This window comes from Lutra lutra, chromosome 6, assembly GCF_902655055.1.
Source record: "Lutra lutra chromosome 6, mLutLut1.2, whole genome shotgun sequence".
Taxonomy (NCBI): domain Eukaryota; kingdom Metazoa; phylum Chordata; class Mammalia; order Carnivora; family Mustelidae; genus Lutra; species Lutra lutra.
The window spans coordinates 2,829,959-2,846,496 of NC_062283.1; the positions used below are offsets into that span (position 1 = coordinate 2,829,959).

Below are 16,538 nucleotides of genomic sequence, written 5' to 3' on the forward strand. Positions count from 1 at the left end.
CTAGTTTGAGAAAAAGTCAACAGTCCTTGGATGGGGATTCAGATCCCATTTTTACTTATTTATGTAAGGGGCTACTTAACCTTAATTCCTCAGGTCATTCCCTTGTAAAATGGGAGATTCCATTTTGTACGACTGCAGGCTGAAATCAGGCAAAGGACAAGCACACGAATGGTAATTCCTTTTTAACTCTTCTCCCTTAAAATCCCAGGGAATGAGGATGTGACTGAGAACAAGATCATTGGGGACACGGAGAGGTTTAGGGAGAACTCTGGGACTCCATGGGGCTGAGGAGTGAAGAGGCTGAGAAACTGAGGCAGATCCCTCTCTTTTAATGCCTCCCCTGCAACCCCCCCCCCCCCCACCCCCGCGCGCCAAACCACAGATGGAGACTTTCACTTGCTTCCTCCCCCTTCATGTTTTCCAGTTGTAGGGAGTGTTTCTTAAACCCCTGTGTATTCAGCCGGGTAGAAAACTAGTGGAAAAATTTCTGACCTTGCCAAGAAGCAGTATTTAGCTACGTTAAAATGTGCAGTGAAGAACTTAGTGGAAATGGAAGGACGCGCGTTTGAGACCGGCAGACACCCACTGTGGTTTAGAAATGCAAGTTGCAGACAGTACCCTGCTCCATCAGATGCCGCTGTAGCCACTCGCAAGCTCACAGAAAGTTAACGGGGGGGGGGGGGGGTAGTTTCGTTTTCTCAAGAATGCCTACTCTCTTGTTTTGATTTAGCGCGACTCAAAACCAGGAGAACGGTTTTCCCGCTACTTACTCCCGATCTAGAGTAATGGGAGAACGAAAACTGAAAACGGAAAAGCCCTTTCTCGAGGTGGGAGCATCATAGGTGTATTGCTTTTAGTAGCTATGAAGTAGCGAAGCAGAATGCATGGTACTCTTGGCTACTTACAGATTTATTCCTTGGTGATTACCTCACGCCGTAAACTTGTGTTCCCAGATAGTTATTAGCGGCCAAAATAAGTATTGTTTGTTCTCCTATTTTCACCAAACTTGTAAAGTTACAGCCCTTTAAGTGACAACGTGGGTGGCTCTTAAAAGAGCCTGATGACGCTGGTGCTACTGAAGGGGACAAGTTTACTTGGAGCTGGTGTACTTGGTGACGGCCTTGGTGCCCTCGGACACGGCGTGCTTGGCCAGCTCCCCGGGCAGCAGCAGGCGCACGGCCGTCTGGATCTCCCTGGACGTGATGGTCGAGCGCTTGTTGTAGTGCGCCAGGCGGGACGCCTCGCCCGCGATGCGCTCGAAGATGTCGTTGACGAACGAGTTCATGATGCCCATGGCCTTGGACGAGATGCCCGTGTCGGGGTGCACCTGCTTCAGCACCTTGTACACGTACACCGAGTAGCTCTCCTTGCGGCTGCGTTTGCGCTTCTTGCCGTCCTTCTTCTGCGCCTTGGTCACCGCCTTCTTGGAGCCCTTCTTCGGGGCCGGAGCCGACTTGGCGGGTTCAGGCATAGTACTGATAGACCACCTCTACCACAAAACGAAAGATGCACGCCCACGGCCCAGCGCCCTCCTATTTATTTGGTATGTATGCAAATTAGGGATTGCAGAATTGAGCTTTCTGATTGGTTTCTGAAATATCCTAAATCCTGATAGGCTCCTTGATTATCCTAAACTCTCATTGGCTCTTCCCCCACATATCCAACTTAAGTAAATTGACCTTGCAACCGTAAACGGCCTATGTAAATTAGGAGGATGGTTGATTTGGATGGGCCTTTTGATTGGCTGGAGTTGTGTTGAGCCCACGGCATAGGCTGCTTTACCAAACCGCCACAGACTATAATAGTCTAGCTTTTTGCCCAGTGAGCCGCTCGTTCTTTCTTTTTGGTGCGCTGTTTTTTTGCTGACTATGTCTGGACGCGGGAAGCAGGGCGGCAAGGCTCGCGCCAAAGCCAAGACGCGCTCGTCGCGGGCGGGCCTGCAGTTCCCGGTGGGCCGCGTGCACCGCCTGCTCCGCAAGGGCAACTATGCGGAGCGGGTCGGGGCCGGCGCGCCGGTGTACCTGGCGGCGGTGCTCGAGTACCTGACGGCCGAGATCCTGGAGCTGGCGGGCAACGCGGCGCGCGACAACAAGAAGACGCGCATCATCCCGCGCCACCTGCAGCTGGCCATCCGCAACGACGAGGAGCTCAACAAGCTGCTGGGCCGCGTCACCATCGCGCAGGGCGGCGTGCTGCCCAACATCCAGGCCGTGCTGCTGCCCAAGAAGACCGAGAGCCACCACAAGGCCAAGGGCAAGTGAATCTACTTGCATAGTGGTGTGTCTAGTTAACACCTTTCTCATCTAAAGGCTCTTTTCAGAGCCGTCTATATTTTCACAAAAATGCTTGTAACCAAATCTAAGTCCTGCTTTTCTGTTCTGTAAGCCTTGAGTGGTTACAATCTGGGTAGACCAACGATAGTTTACTTGCTGCAGCTTGTTTTGGCTGTATAACCTTACTTTGTGGCCCAGGGAAAGGGGACTTCCTTAGTATGTAAGCAAGGGTTTAATATAGCTGAAAGGAGGGTAGTTACAGTGATAGTAACGTTTGCAAAACCTTGTGTCTAGTTAAGTGAACCGCTGTGGAAGGGGTGCTAGCCTGGAATGGCTTAGCCATTGAAAGCAGCTGTAGGACCGGAAATCGGCGCAAGCTGTTTCAAGGAGGAATTGAATGAAGCTTAATTAGCCCCTGTACGGGAGTCGGTCACCATTTGTTGCACACTGGTAGACCCGCTAGGCGTTTTCCGTGTGGTTTCCCAGCGTGGAGATAGGAAGGGTCAGTCCAGTCCACTCAAGGTTCGGCTCAGTAAAAGTAACCATCTAAGAAAGCAAAAAACCATGTTTGCTCTGGAAGCGCGACCCTCAGAATCTTATGCCCCAATACGTAGATCCCCAGAATTGGCATCTTCCCCGATCCCCAGGTGATTTCTTGTTTAGAATTTGAGACGAAGCAGAATATTTAACTTCTCGGATCGTGGACTACAATAAAGACGGAGATTGGAATGTTGACTAATTCATCCAATCGGAGTCTAGTAGTAATTCACCAATCACGTCGTTCCCTCTTTAGCCAATGGTTTTATTGCGCGGGACTTTTGAAAAATGCAAGACCAATCGGAAGGTTTCTGAGTCTATATAACGGCAACGTCTTCAGGCTTACTCCTTAGTTTAGTTTTACTTCTGAACTCCGCGTAAGATGGCTCGCACGAAGCAGACGGCGCGCAAGTCGACCGGCGGCAAGGCCCCGCGCAAGCAGCTGGCCACCAAGGCGGCCCGCAAGAGCGCGCCGGCCACGGGCGGCGTGAAGAAGCCGCACCGCTACCGGCCCGGCACGGTGGCCCTGCGCGAGATCCGGCGCTACCAGAAGTCCACCGAGCTGCTGATCCGCAAGCTGCCGTTCCAGCGGCTGGTGCGCGAGATCGCGCAGGACTTCAAGACCGACCTGCGCTTCCAGAGCTCGGCCGTCATGGCGCTGCAGGAGGCGTGCGAGGCCTACCTGGTGGGGCTCTTCGAGGACACCAACCTCTGCGCCATCCACGCCAAGCGCGTCACCATCATGCCCAAGGACATCCAGCTGGCGCGCCGCATTCGCGGCGAGAGGGCGTAAAGCTTTCCCACTTTTGGTCCCATTAACTCAAAGGCTCTTCTAAGAGCCACCCACTTCTCTAAGATGGCTGTAATAGTGACTGCGAACGGTCGAAGTATTAAATGCCTTTTGAGGTTATCTTTAGAGTTGGTTCCCGGTATTTAGAGTTGGTAGGAGGCGTTTGGTTCCAGAACTGCAAGCTCCTGAGCGGTCTCCTACATCCCTTGGTCCTTAAAGCATGACCTGGGCAGATCCTAATGTAACTTCTGACTGAAGAAATGCTATGTAAGTCGCATCCCACAGACTTGAGAGTCGCTTTGACTTGGGAAGGGGAGTATCCACTTTTAGGTTATTTGCTAGTGTAGTAGTTCTAAGCTCCGGGCACAGGTGGAAGGTGAGGTTCTTTATCCATAAGAGGTTGAAGTTGGGTGAAGGTGGCTGTTGGTTTGCTACTGCTCCTTGCAAGGGTGAGTTCCCACAAGTTTTTGGTCTATGACAGTTGAGAAACCAGCTATGTATGTGGTCAAGTTCGGTTGTCTTTTCACGTCTGAAGCCAATTTGCTCAATTCCCATCTCTAGTTAAAAGTGAGTTTGGGCTTTCCTATAACATAACCCTTTACAGGCAGAAAGCAGACTGGTAGTTGACTTAAAGAATTAAGATAATTTCTAATGAGCTTACTGGGAGCAGAGCCCAAGACAGTCATGATGACTTTTACATTCTGACCCATCAAGTGTCTAACCACAGTGACTTGGACATCAGCTTGCTAGAGATGAAGATCATCAGAAACCCCCCTGCATCCCACCCCCCTCCCCGCGGGGCTAATCAGGATCTACACTGTACCAAATTCACCTCATGTGGTTGACACTAACACTAGTTAAGAAGCCCATTTAAAAAAATATTTTTGGCTTCATCAAGAAAGCAACTGCGAACTCTCACCAGGAATGAGCATTTGTGAATAGCAGGTTTATTTATATAAGAATTAAAAGTTCTCTAAGAAGAACTTGGGAAGATAGTTTGATTTAATAGAGATCAGTGATTTCAATATTGAGTGCACATTACAGACTATTGGATGTTTTATAAAAATATCTTTACTTGAGGTCCAATCAGTAGCATTTTAATTGTAGTCTGTGGGGGTGATCCCAGGCAAAAGTAATCAAAACTCAGGTGCTTCCAATAGGTCGTTAGGGTCAAGAACAGATGCTACATAAATTCTAATCACGTGCTTAGCTCCTGTTGGATTTGACTCCAGGTTTAGCAAGGATTTATCTACAGAACGAGGCTTTCTTGTAGCTTGCTTTCAGAGAGAATGTCATGCTCTCCAAAAGATGATTTTCTGGCTTGCTTGAGGACTGTTAGTCTCTGCAATGAATCAAACAGTATCTGGCTTTTATAGCAATTTCTTAGGATGGGGCTCTGTATATACTATGTATAGACTCTATGTGAGTCTGTGATGAGATCTGCTTTGGGCGATTGGCAATGCCAGGTTTTAAGGGATGCTACAAAGAGGAACCTTCTAGACTTCCTGGCAGACAACCTGTGGAGACCTGTCTATCTTCCCATTGGACACAAAGTCCTGTTTGCTTATTCATCTGGTTTTTCTCCATGGTCATTATTTATTAATCAATTTGTCTTTTTTTTCCCCTAATCTTTTCATTTAAAAAAAAACGTTTTTATTATGTGACATTTCATAATATAAGAAAGCAGAAATATTAGCTTCATAAACTCTATGTACCCTGCACCCATCTTCCACATCACCAACACTAGCCAGATGTTTTATCCGTGTCTCTTCCGCCCACTGCCTTGATCATCATAAGGGAAATGGTATCATTTTTGCTCTCAATACTTTACAACGTGTCCACCATTTTAAAACCTCATTATGCTATGATGATTCTCCCAACAAATATTTCTTAATGTGGGTGAATTTAAAAATTGTTTTTACTCCACATATCTTTGTTGAGAATTTGCAATGTGCCAGATGATTTTCTGTGCTTTGGGAATAGACTCAGAACCATCCAGACAGAATCCTTTGCCCTTGTGGAATTTACATGTGGGTCTAGGAGGGATGATACATCAGGTAGATGCCACGTGTAGTATGTTAAACGGTAAGTAGGAGAAAAATAAAGCTACAGTAAGGAGTGTCATGGGGAGCTGAGACTTAGATAAGGCCACCTGTGCAGATGACACTAAGAAGATCCGGAATCAGTGGAAACTCAGAGACTTGAAAGATGCCTCTGCCTTCGGCTCAGGTCATGATCTCAGGGTTCTGGGATCGAGCCCCGCATCAGGCTCTGCTCAGCGGGGAACCTGCTTCCCCACCACCCCCCCTTTCTTCTCTGCCTACTTGTGATCTCTCTCTCTGTGTCAAATAAATAAATAAAATCTTAAAAAAAAAAAAAAACTTAAAAAAAAAAGGGGGAGGGTTGCTGAACTTCCAGGAGGCTTCCTGCAATGGGCAGGGTACAGTTAGAGGAGATGAAGGCAGAGAAACAGAAGATGATCAAGTAGGGGCTTGTAGACGTTAGCTCCGACATGTAAGGTCTTGAGAGGAGTTGAACACAGGACTTTCTCTGTCTGTTTCTCATATAAGCAGGTTCTGCTTTAGGTAGTCTCCACTGGGCTCCAATACAAAAATTAGGGCCCAGTTTTCTTCCTGCTTTGAGCAATCCAGACCTTGAAAATAGAAGCTGACCTTGAGCATTTTATAGTTAGAAAAGGGAAAATCTCTGAAAGTTAGGGGTTAAATGCAATTCATATCCTGGTCTTTCAAATTCACTAGTTTGTCTTGCCACAGGCAAAATGTTTACCCTCAGGCAACAGACTCCATTTATTCGGATTACAAATGCAAATGTCTTCAGGGTCTAGGCAAGAGGTTCTTGGGTCAGAACCCGGGGTGAGCTCCCCACCTGTACTACACTGGGGCCGTCAGCAGCGGTGTTTCTGGAGGTATCCAAGCCCTCCGATGGCCAGCTGCAAGCTCTGGGTAACAGCTGTTTCTGTTACCATTTGCCCAAGAGGGGTGTTAATGAAACCTGCTGTGGAAATTGTGTAGGTAAAAGAGCTATGACTTCATTAGTTCAAAAGTGTACTTTGGTGCCTACATCGATCATTTTATTTAATCCACCCAATAACTCTGTGGGTTAGGGGCCATTAGTAGCCCAAATACAGTGTCGAAGAAGCATAGTGAGGGGAACTCCTTCACACAGGGGTCATTTGAATAATTCAGTCATGGAATTATTATCTCTGCTGCTAGAGAATGGAGGACCATTTTGTTTTGCCTGCATGGTTTAATTTTACTCCATCCATCCATCCATCCAAAACTTTTTGAGTGCTTACTATGTGTCCCACATTGTTCTAGGGCCCGGAAACAGAGCAGTGAGGAACATGGGGAAAGTTCCCTGTGTGGAGCTCACAGATGTTCTTGCTGTGGGAGACCGGAAATAAACAAAAATCAACAAATACAGTATTTTGGTAGGAAAGAGATTAAAGAGATTAAGAAAACAGGCCAAGAAGATTAAGGACTGCGGAGTGGGGTGGGAGTGGGAGCGATGGGTAGTGGAGGCTTGTAGTTTTAAATAAGGTGGGTGGGGAAGACTTGGCCACTCAGATGCCCCGGAGCAGGGGCAGAATGCCTGGGAGGGAGACAGGTCTGCACACACCTGTGAGAGGATCCTTCCATGGAGAAGTTACAGTGATGACTAAACAGATCCTAAGTTGGGAGCATACTAAGCGGTCTGATAGACAACTAGATAGAACCGGGGTCGTCTTCTGTTTTCTCAAGCTGGAGTTGCTAGGTAAATTCAGTATTGATTGACATGTTTTTAATGTTTTTAAAAAGTATGAGTCCAGGTTCCTGAGCACACCGAATTTGGATGCTGATCCAAGAGGCAAGGGCAGGAATAAGGGAGTGTTAATCTCCTGGAGGACTGCCAGCCTGATTCAAAGACAACAGTTATTTATTTTTTTTAATTTTTAAATTAACATAGAATGTATTATTAGCCCCAGGGGTACAGGTCTGTGAAGCGCCAGGTTTACACACTTCACAGCACTCACCATAGCACACACCCTTCCCAAATCCATAACCCCACGGATGAGGGAGCAGGAGGCTGGCTGAGGACACAGCAAAAGCTGGCACCCTGCACCCCCTCTCCACCCGCTCTCCTCGTAATATGTGTGACATTCCTCAGGCACCTCTGGCTGCCCTAAAAGTAAAACAAATAGTTAACTTGCAGAGATCACAGTCCTGCAAGACAGGAGTCTCCCTTGGTTTACCAATGTCCTAGAGATTTACAACAAAGAAGCTAACAATAGCACAATTTCCAGAGGCAAATAACTCAGTTCCTCAAGCCCTAAATAAAGTAAATTTCTTCTAAACCCAAATCTCACTAACAAGGACACTTGATAGGAGAAATGTGAAACTTTAGATCTCCAAGATAGTGTCGAGAATCATTCCCAAGCATATGGCCCACTGATATACATCTAAAGGGTCTCACAAGAAGATTTTTACTACTAGTAATGAATAACCTTTCTCCCAACAATAGCTAGCCCCTCAAGGTCCTGGAGACCTTGCTTCCAAAATTCCTTAGAGACTAACATCACCCCCTTTGTCCTCACCTACCCAACTCCTGTGTATATAATCAGCCACTCCTCAGGATAATGGCGCAGCATCTCCGTCTGCCCATGGGTCCTGTCCCCGTGCTCTAATAAACCACCTTTTTGCACCAAAGACGTCTTAAGAATTCTTTCTTAGCCATCGGCTCTGACCCTCACCCCACTGAACCTCACCTAGGTTCAAGAACTTCATCACCACCACCCTCTCCCTACCCGCCTCCCCCCAGCAACCCTCAGTTTGTTTTGTGAGATTAAGAGTCTCTTATGGTTTGAAAGACAACAGTTATTAAGGAAAAGAGTATTAACTGTGTGATAATTTATTTAAAATAAAAAGTAAGAGATCTGAGGTTCCAAATAATCACTGTCATCATTTTTCAGAAGAAAGAGTACGGAAACAAAGTGGTTCTTCACAATTCCTAAGATCACGCAGCTGGTAAACAATGATACAAATTTCAGCCAAGTAGTGGGCCTCAAATCCCTCCAATTTTAAGCATGTCTTATTGCTGTTTTGTAGTTGTGTACCTTATCATGTCTTCTACAAGATAAAATTTCATGTGCTAGATAACAAAGACCATGGCTGGTTCACCCTTGTGTTTTAATTGAATGATATACGTCCAGTTGAGTGAGGTAGGCATTTCAGATATGGAAGGCTCTGAGGAACATGTCAGGGTTTCTCGAAATGCGAGAGCAGAGCTTTTAGCATAAAGACAACACTGACTCTTACAGGAGGTTTGACACATAAACAATGAGTTGACAAAATGAGTTGAAGGAGTTGAGAAAATCCACTAAGATAAAAGAGCATAAAAGCCAGGACTGAGGCAGGGAGGACTTGAACTTGTATACCAGATGGTTGGATTGGAATGCACATTAAAACCAGTGGGCTGCCACTGGACTCCAAACTCAGCCTGATCTTTTTCATGAATCTGACCATGGAGGCCTTCCTCCACTTTCCAATGTGTTTTCTTGATCTTCCAAGACTTGCACTGATTGATTGCCTCTAGCTCAACTGGGATTCCCAATAGCATTGAGCACTCTGCATCTGAAACAGAAAATGTGATTCTCACTAGAGTTGTATCGTTTTATTTTCTTCTTAACTGAAGCAAGTACTGCCAATATTTAGAATTCATTTGTGTTGCACCAGGAAGCTCCAGTGTCCTCCTGTAAGAACTCATCAGTTTACCTCTTATTAATAATATTTATAATTTATAATTACTAAGTTAAGCAGGAATTACCTACTTATTTTCAGATAAGTAGTTGTCTCCTGAAATGGATTTTCCTTTCTTAGATACTAATCGAACTCCCCAAGTTTTGTGGCTGGTGTGGCCATCGACTATTTGTGGCCAACACGGCCAGAGGCAGTGTTCCACCATTCTCAGGATTTCAGTAAATGGCGGGGCTGTCTCCTTACCCTTTTCTCCTTCCTTCAGGATGGATGTGAACAAGATAGTTGGAGCTGGAGTGCACATCTTAGCCTACAGGTAGGAAATTACTTATGTGTTAGATTAGTTTGTAGTGTCGTCAAACACACTATGAGGCACGCCATTTTTGAGGCACATGGCCTCCCGTGTAGGCTGACAGGGACATCCCAAGCAGCCATACATTTTATGTGGTTGTTGTCTGCAGAGGACAAAGGCGGCTAATGTGGGTGGGTGGGTGGAACATGGGTGGACAATTTAAGACTATATAAATCCTGACCGTCTCATCACTCTTTGGTGTCTCACAATCCTTGGCATTTCTCGGTCCTTTCCTCTATTCCTATCTACGTGTAGCGCATGAGATCTGCTATCTTTTTCCACGTGTCACGACTTATGGGCTACTAATTTATGATTTTTGGTAAATACAGCTTTTGAATTATTGTCTACACCTCATAAAATTCCTCGCTTACCTATTTAATACTTCTTAGAAGTGTTTTACTTAGGAATCACCTACTTAACATTTCTTATGAGTTTCATCCATCCAATTTTTGGTCTTGTCTTGGTCCTCAGTAGCAGAATTTAATAGCAGAATGTATTGAGACTATTCTCAAATAATAGAGCAAACACACATTACACACAGGGAGAGGAGTTCCCTCAGGAGAGCGGGGCCCCATTCCAGGCCTGAGCTATGTAACTGTATGTGAGAAACAGACTTTTATCTAGTTTAAACAGTAACTTTCAAGAGTATCTACTACTAACTCATAGGGGTACATAAAATACAATCCTTAAAAGGACCAATGGACCAGATTTGCTAAGCTAGCATTCCTTTCTGCATTTCAGTAAGATCAGATCCTGTATTTTAGTAAGGCATACCACTAGGACTTCTCAAAATCCTCATGAACCAAAGATGAGACACGGCTAGATGAAAGTGTAACTGTATAGCTCCTGCGGTTAACTATAGTCCATAAATACAAACTCTGGGTGTCTTTTTCTGCACATCGATTCTCCTCTCTCTTGCTGTCTCGTTTTTCCTTATCATTGTCTCTTACTCCACCTTCCTTCCAGAATTGCTTTTGAAAAATAAATCCATTCAGCTTTGGCAATGCTAAAGTGATCTTCAAACAGAGGCTTGCCCCTTCTGTTAGTCTGTGCGGTTGCTAAAATGTCCATTCTAGACGGGGAGCCCTGTGAGGTCAACGATTGTTGCTATCCTGCTCACTGATCTTTCCCAAGTACCTGTCACTTTCTGAAACTTAATATGCCCCAATACATGAGGGAATCAATTCAGAGTCCTCGTCCTTCCACTTGACACATCATTTGGGGAGGAATTTGATCTATGGTTCTAGAATACTCTGTACTAACCACCGCCCTCCCTGCCCCAAACTCCATGACCCAACAGGGAAATGTCTAGAAGGGTGGACTTGTCAAAAGTGAGGACAGTAACTGAAGTATCATGGTTGAGATTAATTTCAAGGTATTTTATAAATCTATAGCTGACATTATATTCTGCTAATGGTTCCTATCAAGCCTCTTAAGGGGTGACTACCCACGCCTGGCTTCTGTGTTGACAGACAGATATTTCCCCCAATAAGAGAGGCACTGTTCCCAGGCTGTTTGCTGCTGCTTCTTCCCCTTCTCCTCCCTGTAAGTCCTGTTTAACCTTTTTCAAAGAAGCCTGAATGCCTTTATTACTTGCAAAATAATAGCTAGTCTTGAGTGAGTTCTTCAAAAAACATTTTCTTTTCAGTAAAGTTTCCCCCTCAACCACTTCCATTTACTAGAAAGTTAGTTTCTCACACTTCCAGATATACATTTTCCTGTTTTCCACTAAATAGGTCTCGCACAGACCCACCCAGCACAGTATGCTCTCTAGACAAGCTTGTCTAAAGAAAGCCCGATATATATTCAACTTGTAGGGACAACTCAAACTTTCGCAGCTGCAAGTCCTGAAGAATTTCTGAAATTCTAAATCAAAGTTCAGCAACTACAACTACCTTATCTTTTTTTTTTTTTTAAAGATTTTATTTATTTATTTGTTAGAGAGAGAGAGCGTGAGCACAGGCGGACAGAGTGGTAGGCAGAGGCAGAGGGAGAAGCAGGCTCCCTGCTGAGCAAGGAGCCCGATGTGGGACTCGATCCCAGGATGCTGGGATCATGACCTGAGCTGAAGGCAGCTGCTTAACCAACTGAGCCACCCAGGCATCCCCACAACTACCTTATCTTTAAGGCAATTTTTTTGTTTGTTTGTTCTGCGTTTTTCTAAAGCCATCTTTGCCCCTGTAAGACAAGCTACTGAGAAAGCAATTATATGAATGTAGGAGATACAAATTTAACTTGGGTCACAGCTTCTCCCTAGTACTAAGAGTTCAGTACTAAAGCTCTTAAGTTGAGAGAATGAGTGGCTCTGAAAAGAGCCTTTGGGGTCGGTTATGTATCAAGAAGCTTACTTGGGAAGTTCACTTGGAGCTGGTGTACTTGGTGACGGCCTTGGTGCCCTCGGACACGGCGTGCTTGGCCAGCTCCCCGGGCAGCAGCAGGCGCACGGCCGTCTGGATCTCCCTGGACGTGATGGTCGAGCGCTTGTTGTAGTGCGCCAGGCGGGACGCCTCGCCCGCGATGCGCTCGAGATGTCGTTGACGAAACGAGTTCATGATGCCCATGGCCTTGGACGAGATGCCCGTGTCGGGGTGCACCTGCTTCAGCACCTTGTACACGTACACCGAGTAGCTCTCCTTGCGGCTGCGTTTGCGCTTCTTGCCGTCCTTCTTCTGCGCCTTGGTCACCGCCTTCTTGGAGCCCTTCTTCGGAGCCGGAGCCGACTTGGCGGGTTCAGGCATGATGGGTATCTGACACCCAAACCTACTAGAGTGAAAGCTGGGCGCCGGGTTGGCCTACTTTTATATGGCTTGTATGCAAATAGCGGCTTAATCTGCCTTAATGCCTGATTGGAGCAAATCAGCCAGTAGAAATACTTTACGCAAATAAGACTTCCTATCTCCTTTCTGATTGGCTGTTTATGTAGCAACAACTTTAGACTATTTTCTCCATTAGAAAAAAGTGTTTTCAAAACAGCCGGAGTTTAATGTCTCGTCAGTATTAACTATTTATGAATCTTGTGTCTTGCCAAATCCCCGTATAAAGAGACAAAAGCCTGATATAAATTTATGACCCTCTTTTCCCGCCAAATTGCAGTTACCCGGATACTCAATGCAGGAAAGAGAACACAAAAATTAGCTGAATATTTTCAAAGTTATGCCATGGCATTCCCAGTTTGATCAAAGTCGGCAAAATTTAAGGTTTAAGGGTCCGAGGATCGTCACATTTCAACAGCGGTGCGATTTTCCCCCCTAGAACCAGTGTCTGGAAGTGGTGTCTGGAGTGGCTTTCGGAATTATGGGATAGGCTGTTTCCACTGCAAAAAATACAACGTTTCTTCAAGGTCAGAAGCTTTGAGAAATGATAAAGGACGAAACTGGACTGGGTCAATCAGGACCAACAGCAGAGCTTCTGAAACCATAGCTCAAAAACTATGAATTTTCATTTTTGTGTCTTCCTAAATTTAATACCGAACAAGGGGATTAAAACAAAACCTATTAAGGCAGTCTAAAACAAACTACAGGCTGGATAAGGGACGGAGAACTCTAAGTGAGAAGATAAAAAGCACATTACAGCAGAAGGACTTTCTTAAGTGAGTTTTGGTAGCCAATCACAAGACTCACCAGGTACTTAATTCACCGCGCGGAATTTGAAGATTCGGACCAATCAGGAGGACGTTGCCTTTATAAATAGGAGCCTGGGCGAAGGGCCTTTCAGTTGTAAATCGTGTTTGCATTCTTTCGCTATGGCTCGCACGAAGCAGACGGCGCGCAAGTCGACCGGCGGCAAGGCCCCGCGCAAGCAGCTGGCCACCAAGGCGGCCCGCAAGAGCGCGCCGGCCACGGGCGGCGTGAAGAAGCCGCACCGCTTACCGGCCCGGCACGGTGGGCCCTGCGCGAGATCCGGCGCTACCAGAAGTCCACCGAGCTGCTGATCCGCAAGCTGCCGTTCCAGCGGCTGGTGCGCGAGATCGCGCAGGACTTCAAGACCGACCTGCGCTTCCAGAGCTCGGCCGTCATGGCGCTGCAGGAGGCGTGCGAGGCCTACCTGGTGGGGCTCTTCGAGGGACACCAACCTCTGCGCCATCCACGCCAAGCGCGTCACCATCATGCCCAAGGACATCCAGCTGGCGCGCCGCATCCGCGGCGAGAGGGCCTAAATTTGAATTACTGGCTTTATGCCAACTTTAAACCCAAAGGCTCTTTTCAGAGCCACCTAAAATTTCGGCTTGAAGAGCTGTGCGGCAACGAGTGGGCCTTCCGCCCCTCCCCGCACCCCCTTCCTCTACCGGCCCCCCCGTCCCCCGGCTAAGTGTGGTAGGGCTGCTAGGGGTGGTGGCCAGTGCTGCTCGGGTGGCATAGGTGTGCCTGCGCGTTCTCGCTGGCTGTCCATGGCCCTGCTCCAGGCTTCGCCCCAACCCTCACCAAACGTCGCGGTCCTTCGTTTGACCCACCTGTGTTTCCTCGGAGGCCAATTGCGCTGCGTTCCCAGCAAAGTGTGTTTTAACAAGTATTGGCTTTTTCCTTGGAGCCGTTCACATGGCTGAGTATTTAAAAGAGGTTCCTAAATCCCTGGATTTGAGTGCTTTCAGGTTAGTCATGAAATGTATCCATCCCAGAAAACAATAGCTCCAGGTTTAGGAAATCTACGGAACATGCTGTCTCAGCCTGTGCTATAGGTCATCAGGGCCAGTCTGCAAGGTGAGCAGTTGATACATTCAGACAGGCACAGGAATGCGTAAAATGTAATCATGACGGCAACTTGCCAGGAATCCAGGCATGGATTTCCACACTTCATTCTCATAGGAGAAAGAATGGATCCTCGAGGGAACCTGGAAAGCATCCTAGGGGTTTACAACGTTGCCAACGTATCTCCGCGGGCATGTGCACACCTGTGTTCAGGAACCCATGAGGAGTGGTCCCCGAGAGCATTTGGTGGCAGTCAATTCTTGACTGAGCAGTACATCCTGTAGTAATGGTCAAACTCTTTTGTCCTGGAAATGGTACCTCAAGCATGGGTTCTGCAGAGTTTTCAGAGTCGGCAGCAGCAGCGCAGGTGGGCAGGGTGGGCAGCAGCTGTAGGGGCAGGGCACCACTACCAAACGTCGGGGCTGGAGTAGTAGCTGAGTATCTTCACACCAGGGAATTCAGAACTTGTTGCGGCTCATAACTGAAACCTTAAGGTTGTGCAGAATGTGTCTGCACCTTCCATTGTGTGAGAAACATGGAGTTAGTCATTAGTGCAGAACCCAGCCCTTGCAAAGGTAGTGGTGCCTAACCCGTGTTACTCCTCAAAGAACCAAGGAGGCAACAGCTCTACTGTTTCCTCCCAGCAAATTCAGAATCCTATAAAAACCCTAGCACCATGGAGGATCTGTACATCATTCAGATTTCACAGACATTAGTCGTGGGAACTCCTAGCCTCATCCCAGGGTTATCCCTCGTTGTGGGGATTACTAAACACCTGAGGCTTCAAGGGAACTAGTTGAACAGCTCTCCACATCAGTGAAAACCCAAGTCCCATGACAGGAACCACAGAACGAGGATATTAGCAGTTTATTCAACAAATATTGGAGGTTCTTGGTGAGATAAATCACCCCGCTACAGAACCCAGAAGTCAGATTTTGGAAACAACTGAAAATGTCTCTCAATGCAACAATTTGGAACTTTGACACACACTTGCAAATAATAGCAACGTATCATGTGGTTTCTTTGTGACTATTAAGAGGGTTATAAGGGCCCCCAGTCATCATGGCATTACTTTTGCATTTAACAAAATGTAATTGTAAGGTGGAATGCTAGAAACACAAAACAAACTGGCAAGAATTCAGGGGGGGTTGGGGAGACACAAAACAAATGTTGTACATGAATACTCATAACAGCTTTGTTTGCAATAGCCGTAATATTAAGAAACAGCTTCACAGCTTTCAATGGGTGAATTGTTAAATAAATTTCATGCATCCATGCATGAAATGCTACTCAGCAACAAAAAGGAGGCTAGTGATACACACAACAACTGGGCTGGATCTCAAGGGGATCATGCTTGGTGAAAAAGGACTACTGGGGAGGAAAAGTTTTCCTCTACCCTTGCAGATTTCTTTGACTGTACAGTGATACAAAAACAGAGTAACAGGAGAAAAATTTAATCATGTGTGTATGGTAAAACTCACGGGTAAAACCGGTGAGAGCTGAAAAGACTGGTAGTCTGGTTAACAGCATTTTGCCAATATTAGTTACCTGGCTTTGATACTGTAACATACACTGGTCATATGGGATATGACCATTAGAGGAAATGAGTGCAAGGGATCTAGGTTCTACTGTGGCAACTTCTTGTGAATCCAGTTACTGCAAAATAACAAGTTAAAACAAACAAACAAAAAGCTGCTATGACAAGTCTGTAATGATTGCTACTTTGCATTGCTTGGGATTCTGTGGTTAATTTAAGAAAACAATGTGCTTTCCACATCCCCCCTCCCCCCACTCCCCACCCCCAGCAGCAGGTTTTTTGCTTTCCTCTGGCTTTTGCTTTCTTCTTCTGGTGGCATGTCCATTGGGCTGATGTTTGGTTCATTTATGTTGGTACGTGATATTTTATATATTGTTGCCCCTACCTCAAAAGTAAATGGACTTTCAGAATTTGATATTCCTGATCTCCAAATTTTCTGATGCGGTGCTTGGCTGAGCTAATCCATGCTCTTTTTGAACATCATAAGTGTGCAATAAAAATTTCTTATTTGACAGTTCTATTTATTCTAAGGATATCATTTACATTTTCTTAAAGCTAAGCTACCACGTAACTAGCTCAACACATATATTTTTCCTTAGAGTTCATGATAG

The 16,538-nt window shown here is 46.1% G+C and overlaps 4 protein-coding genes and 1 pseudogene across 5 annotated transcripts in view; 2 read left to right on the forward strand and 3 right to left on the reverse strand.

The window, feature by feature from the left end:
- LOC125102061 (histone H2B type 1-C/E/F/G/I) overlaps positions 1-1,483 on the reverse strand; it is a 71,829-nt gene extending 70,346 nt beyond the window's left edge. For both annotated transcript variants that reach the window (XM_047732763.1, XM_047732764.1), the window contains exon 1: positions 1,087-1,483. In XM_047732763.1, coding sequence (XP_047588719.1) covers positions 1,091-1,471 — 381 coding nt within the window. In that variant the 5' untranslated portion in view covers positions 1,472-1,483 and the 3' untranslated portion in view covers positions 1,087-1,090. The remainder of the gene's footprint in view (positions 1-1,086) is intronic.
- Positions 1,058-12,465, reverse strand: LOC125102059 (histone H2B type 1-C/E/F/G/I-like). The gene is made up of 3 exons (XM_047732760.1): positions 12,054-12,465; positions 10,843-10,848; positions 1,058-1,075 (listed from the first exon to the last, which is right to left on the reverse strand). Exon 1 carries the CDS (start codon positions 12,441-12,443, stop codon positions 12,063-12,065), a length of 381 nt encoding a protein of 126 aa, XP_047588716.1. The 5' UTR covers positions 12,444-12,465; the 3' UTR covers positions 1,058-1,075; positions 10,843-10,848; positions 12,054-12,062.
- LOC125102048 (histone H2A type 1-E) lies at positions 1,842-2,401 on the forward strand. The gene has a single exon (XM_047732738.1). It carries the CDS (start codon positions 1,869-1,871, stop codon positions 2,259-2,261), a length of 393 nt encoding a protein of 130 aa, XP_047588694.1. The 5' UTR covers positions 1,842-1,868; the 3' UTR covers positions 2,262-2,401.
- LOC125102598 (uncharacterized) lies at positions 3,193-14,714 on the forward strand (annotated as a pseudogene).
- Positions 8,493-16,538, reverse strand: part of LOC125102055 (histone H2B type 1-M) — an 82,862-nt gene continuing 74,816 nt past the window's right edge. Inside the window, exon 3 of the mRNA XM_047732751.1 lies at positions 8,493-9,230. The gene's annotated coding sequence lies outside the window, so the exon portion shown is untranslated. The remainder of the gene's footprint in view (positions 9,231-16,538) is intronic.

Excerpts from the sequence above, each read along its gene's own strand:
- LOC125102048 (XM_047732738.1), top strand. The coding sequence starts at position 1,869 with ATGTCTGGACGCGGGAAGCAGGGCGGCAAGGCTCGCGCCAAAGCCAAG.
- LOC125102059 (XM_047732760.1), bottom strand. The coding sequence starts at position 12,443 with ATGCCTGAACCCGCCAAGTCGGCTCCGGCTCCGAAGAAGGGCTCCAAG.